Source organism: Poromitra crassiceps, assembly GCF_964638095.1.
Source record: "Poromitra crassiceps genome assembly, chromosome: 30".
NCBI lineage: Eukaryota > Metazoa > Chordata > Actinopteri > Beryciformes > Melamphaidae > Poromitra > Poromitra crassiceps.
This window is the reverse complement of record NC_139652.1, coordinates 17,088,671-17,094,670: the sequence shown is the minus strand read 5'-3', so window position 1 is coordinate 17,094,670 and position 6,000 is coordinate 17,088,671. Positions and strand designations below refer to the sequence as shown.

At 44.6% G+C, this 6,000-nt stretch overlaps 1 protein-coding gene across 1 annotated transcript in view; it reads right to left on the bottom strand.

The window, feature by feature from the left end:
* Nucleotides 1–526: 526 nt before the first annotated feature.
* Nucleotides 527–6,000, bottom strand: part of LOC310800446 (protein fantom-like) — a gene marked incomplete at both ends in the record, with an annotated part of 43,262 nt that continues 37,788 nt past the window's right edge. The window contains 2 exons of the mRNA XM_083663041.1: nt 527–575; nt 1,153–1,351. Coding sequence (XP_083519167.1) covers nt 527–575; nt 1,153–1,351 — 248 coding nt within the window. The remainder of the gene's footprint in view (nt 576–1,152; nt 1,352–6,000) is intronic.

Genomic DNA, 6,000 nt, shown 5'->3' with positions numbered 1-6,000 from the left:
TGCTAGCGGCTAGCGTAATAGTTACTTTACATGGCAGTAAAACGCCACTGAATGACCAAATTGATTTAACTTTTACCCATTTCGAGTAACACTGTTTTCATACGGACCCCCAGCGTTGGTTAGTTGTTTATAACGTGACTATATTTATAACTTTTATAACGTACTCCATTTTCCGGTTTATAATTCGGGTCTGCAGCAGAGTATAACAAAGGAAATGGCAAGCTGCAACAATAAGTCATGTTAAACCGGACCTTGTACCCACAATTACTTTTTTTACAGTGGGGCATTCAAAAATAAGGTGGATATAATGAGTTTTAAGCCTGGAACCACCAAGCCAAATCATGATTCAGTAGGTGGCTGGTTGGCTTGGTTCCAGGCTTAAAACTCATTATATAGAAGGATTTTTCGAAACATCTGGGGAAAACGAATGGGGAATTCTCTGATGGAACGGGAGCTGAGAAAAAGTGGGCGGTCACGGCTTTATAGCGCGACTTTGACCTACTTTAACCTCAGCCTGCCATGACGGTCAAGACCTCTGGAGGTCCTCCAGCGACGGTCCAGCCAGGTCGTGGTCCCTTCACATCATTTTAAAGGAGAATTTGGGTATTTTTCAACCTGGACCTTATTTTATATCTGTGTATAACTAAGTCATGTGAGCAGAAACTTTCTAAATTGGTGCAACATGCAAGGTATCAACATGTCTGCACTCGGTCACCAACACAAATCGCTGCACATTTATTGCTCGGAGCTTCCAGGTAACATAATGCACTCTCTGGCGGCCATGTTGGAGGCAGTGGGCTGTTGCACAACAGTGGCTGTGAACAGCTGAATGCACTTTTAAATGTACACCTTGGCTGCCAGGCATGGTTCATGTCTGTGCTGTGTCTGACTGAACTGATCATCACTGATCCATCTGATTGGTTTAGTGTTCACTGTTTAGATCAGAGTGAGCCTCCCCTCAGAGAACATCATAATAGACAGCAGCGCATTATTCACTTTGACTGAGAACGTTACTGAATGGATCTACAGCCACACCACCACACACACACACACACACACACACACACACACACACACACCACAACAAGCTGTCTCAGCGCGCTCTCGCTTTCTAGCTGCTTCTTATTTATTTAGACATTATGTTGCACAGACAGTTCTCCACTGGACCTCCGTGATGGCTCCAGACGGGGTTGCTTACTGAATAAGCGGTTGTGACTCTCTGCTGGCCGCAGAGGGAAGATGGGGATGCGGTCTTGGTCCGGGTCCTCCAAGATGGAGCGCAGAGCCTCCAGTGCCTCTACAGACACAGTCAGACTGCCCACCACCAGACTGTTGTCCTCTACATCCACCACTGCAGGACACAGACACAGCAAGGCACCCACTATCAACATCAGACTGTGTAGCACTAGGATGTATCTGTGTGTGTGTAACCAGAGTTATTTATCTGTTCTTTTCATTTATATACTTGTCAGTATTCTTCTAGCTCCACCTCTGCTGTCTAGTAATGTTACTCCTCCTTCTCAGAGCCCCTAAACTTCCTGCCTACCCTCACCTCTTCCCTTTTACTCTGTGCCTTTATGGAAGAGGTGGCTGCTCTTTTTGCTCCTGTACTATGTTTCAACTGTTTAAACTGTTTTATTTTGCACACACACACAATTTACACAAGTTAAGATACATAATAGATGACAGAGGACAGTGCAGGGAGAGGCGAGAAACCCATATGGGCTTATTTGAGCCTCCACCTAAAAAACGACACACAAATAAAATGCATAAGGCAAAAGGCATATAACCGCGGTTAGAGTTAGGTACTGTATGTACCTACATAGTGGTAGGTACATACAGTACCTAACTCTAACCGCGGTTATATGCCTCCGCCAACAAGTGAGCAGTCGACATCCATGTCTGTCCAGACGTGAGCCAAATGTGAAGAAATTCCGTCAAGGTGTTACTGAGATATGGCGTTACTGAGCTTGAAAATGGCGTTCGTGAGGTCACAGTGACCTTGACCACCAAAATGTAAACAGTTCATCCTTGAGTCCAAGTGGATGTTTGAGGCAAATTAGATGAAATTCCATCAACGTGTTCCTGAGATATCACGTTAACGTGCTTGCAAATGGCGTTACAGTCACAGTGAACTTTGTGTTTGATCACCAAAATGTAATCGGTTCATCCTTGCGTCCAAGTCGACGTTTGAGCCAAATTGGAAGGAATTCCGTCAAGGCGTTTGTGAGATATCGCGTCAACGAACTTGAGAATGGCGTTCATGAGGTCACAGTGACCTTGAACTTTGACTACCAAAATCTAATCAGTTCATCCTTGAGTCCAAGGCGATGTTTGAGGTGAATTTTATGAAATTCCGTCAAGACGTTCCTCAGATATCACGTTAACGAACATGGGACGGACGTACGGACAACCCGAATCCATAATGCCTCTGGTCTGGCTATCGCCGGCGGAGGCATAAAAACTTAAAGCTAACCAAAGACCCTAAAATGACTGATGATCTCTAGACATATTTCATCAGTCACATAAGTATCTTTGCAGCAACATTCCATCATATCATTTCCTATCATTCTTGTTTGTATTTTTGTTAGTCTCACCTTTATGAAGTACAATTGCACCTGTTAGTTCATAGATTTCCATGTATCAATCCCTATATGAATGTTTTGACGAGCAAAATCTTCCAGCTGAATAGGGATGCAATGGTATGAGTTTTTGACGGTATGATAACCTTGGACAAGAATACCACAGTTTCACTGTATCGCGGTATTGCGGACCTTTATGTGTTGTCAAATGTGGCACAAAAAATGCCAATGAACAAAATGTATTTCATTTTTAACAGTTTGCTGAATTGTGGACTGACATTTTTTTTTATGTAACCTCCAACTGTAATGACAGTTAACTGGCAATGTGTGTGCTTTGGTAATATACCGTAAATTCCGGACTATAAGACGCACCGGTGTATAAGCCGCGGGACCAAAATTGACTATTTTTTTCTTCTATAAGCCGCACCGGACTATAAGCCGCGGGTGTTTTGATGTTTAATTACCATATAAAAGGGTTCGTGCACAGAGAGGAATGTCGGGAAAGAGATCGCTGTTTGGGGAAGCTCCCATTTATTAACATTTCAACAAAACAAAAGTCAGGTCACTAATCCCCAGACAAAATCACACAATAGGCTATATGTGCAGCAAACCTGTAACCAGAGAAGTCAAGTCACTAATCCTCGTCTTCCTCTTCTTCCTGCATACTGAAACCACCAAAGTCCTCATCTTCAGTGTCGGAAACGAACAGGTTCAGGGTGGCTTCGTCAACCACTCTCCTCTCTCCTTCATTGTCACTCAAAACCAACGAACTCCTCTTCATCTGTCGGCATCGAACAGCCTCTGAAGCCTCTGACGGCCCTCAGCGCCAGCTGTGGCGGCGTCATCCTTTTCATCCCGCAGCAGTCCAGCGTTTTGGAACCCGTTGGTGATTGTGGATGTTTTCACACTCCTATAATATTCCGTGATCTTCCTTTGTGTGAATTCGCCGAAGTTTGTGATTTTCTCCTGGTAGTCTGGAGGGAGTTGTTCAGTAGTTCTCCCCCGGACGGACAGTCCCTTTTGCCCAGGTTACGCGCGGCTGCTCTGTTTGATCGGCGGCTGCTCTCTTTTAATGCGAGATTGACTGCTTTCAACTTGAAAGCTGCGTCGTACCTTCCCCATGGTAAGTGAGAGTGTTGCTTCTACTGCTCGTCTTGTTGTGAATATTCCTTGATCTTCCTTTGTGTGAATTCGCCGAAATTTGTGATTTTCTCCTGGTAGTCGGGGGAGGGAGTTGATGGTCGAGTGGCCGTTTGCTTACCGTAATTACCATATGTAAGTGGTCACGCACAGAGGGGATTGTTGGGAAAGAGATGGCTGGTTGAGGAAGCTCCCATTTACCGTATTACCATAACATTTCAACAAAACAACATAACACAACACCACCGTTGTTTATTTTTACAGTGCACACAGTGTCCGCGGTGTGGTGAAAAGAGGGCAAGAGAGGAAATTAAAACAGAAGTGGATTTATAGTTAGAAAGAGTGCTAAAAAAGAGAGATTTTTTTTTTTTTTTTTTTTTTTTTTTCTGAAAAAATCCATAGATAAGACGCACCGTTATATAAGCCGCAGGGGCCAAAAAACGGGAAAAAAGCCGCGGCTTATAGTCCGGAATTTACGGTAGTAGCCTACTGTTCTTCCTTATAAATGTAAATTATTTAATCTACCGTAAATTCCGGACTATAAGCCGCGGCTTTTTTCCCGTTTTTTGGCCCCTGCGGCTTATATAACGGTGCGTCTTATCTATGGATTTTTTCAGAAAAAAAAAAAAAAAAAAAAAAAAAATCTCTCTTTTTTAGCACTCTTTCTAACTATAAATCCACTTCTGTTTTAATTTCCTCTCTTGCCCTCTTTTCACCACACCGCGGACACTGTGTGCACTGTAAAAATAAACAACGGTGGTGTTGTGTTATGTTGTTTTGTTGAAATGTTGTAATACGGTAAATGGGAGCTTCCTCAAACAGCCATCTCTTCCCGACAATCCCCTCTGTGCGTGACCACTTACATATGGTAATTACGGTAAGCAAACGGCCACTCGGGCAACAACTCCCTCCCCCGACTACCAGGAGAAAATCACAAACTTCGGCGAATTCACACAAAGGAAGATCAAGGAATATTCACAACAAGACGAGCAGTAGAAGCAACACTCTCACTTACCATGGGGAAGGTACGCAGAAATTCACACGAGGCAGCTTTCAAGTTGAAAGCAGTCAATCTCGCATTAAAAGAGAGCAGCCGCCGATCAAACAGAGCAGCCGCGCGTAACCTGGGCAAAAGGGACTGTCCGTCCGGGGGAGAACTACTGAACAACTCCCTCCCGACTATCAGGAGAAAATCACAAACTTCGGCGAATTCACACAAAGGAAGATCACGGAATATTATAGGAGTGTGAAAACATCCACAATTACCAACGGGTTCCAAAACGCTGGACTGCTGCGGGATGAAGAGGATGACGCCACGGGGACTGCCCCCTAGTCCGATACCTCACGAGTCCGATACCTCACGAGTCCGACACCTCATGGTTTTGGGTTAGGGTCTGGGGGAGGTTAGGTTTAGGCGTGGGGGTGGGAGAGGTTAGGTTTTGGGTTAGGGTCTGGGGGATGTTAGGTTTAGGCGTGGGGGTGGGAGAGGTTAGGTTTTGGGTTAGGGTCTGGGGGAAGTTAGCCTCTTTTTTCGGACTCGTGAGGTGTCGGACTCGTGAGGTATCGGACTCGTGCCATGGCACCTGAAGGAGAGAGGAGAGTGGTTGACGAAGCCACCCTGAACCTGTTCGTTTCCGACACTGAAGATGAGGACTTTGGTGGTTTCAGTACGCAGGAAGAAGAGGAAGACGAGGATTAGTGACTTGACTTCTCTGGTTACAGGTTTGCTGCACATATACGGTAGCCTATTGTTGTGTGATTTTGTCTGGGGATTAGTGACCTGACTTTTGTTTTGTTTTGTTGAAATGTTAATAAATGGGAGCTTCCCCAAACAGCGATCTCTTTCCCGACATTCCTCTCTGTGCACGAACCCTTTCATATGGTAATTAAACATCAAAACACCCGCGGCTTATAGTCCGGTGCGGCTTATAGAAGAAAAAAATAGTCAATTTTGGTCCCGCGGCTTATACACCGGTGCGTCTTATAGTCCGGAATTTACGGTAATTAATTTGATGTGAAACTAAAACATCATAATAATATCAAATACACGCTTCTCTTTTGTAATGGGTGAACACTGGACACAAATAATTATTGTTTCCTCACACATACACCCCCCCTCTGTCTCACACATAGGACACACACACACACACACACACACACACACTAGCTAGCTAATTAGCCATGTTAGCTGCCTCAGTAACGTTAGCCTAGAGCAGTGGTTCTCAAACTTTTTCTGTCAGGCCCCACTTTGGAGGAAGAAAATCTTTCGGGCCCCACC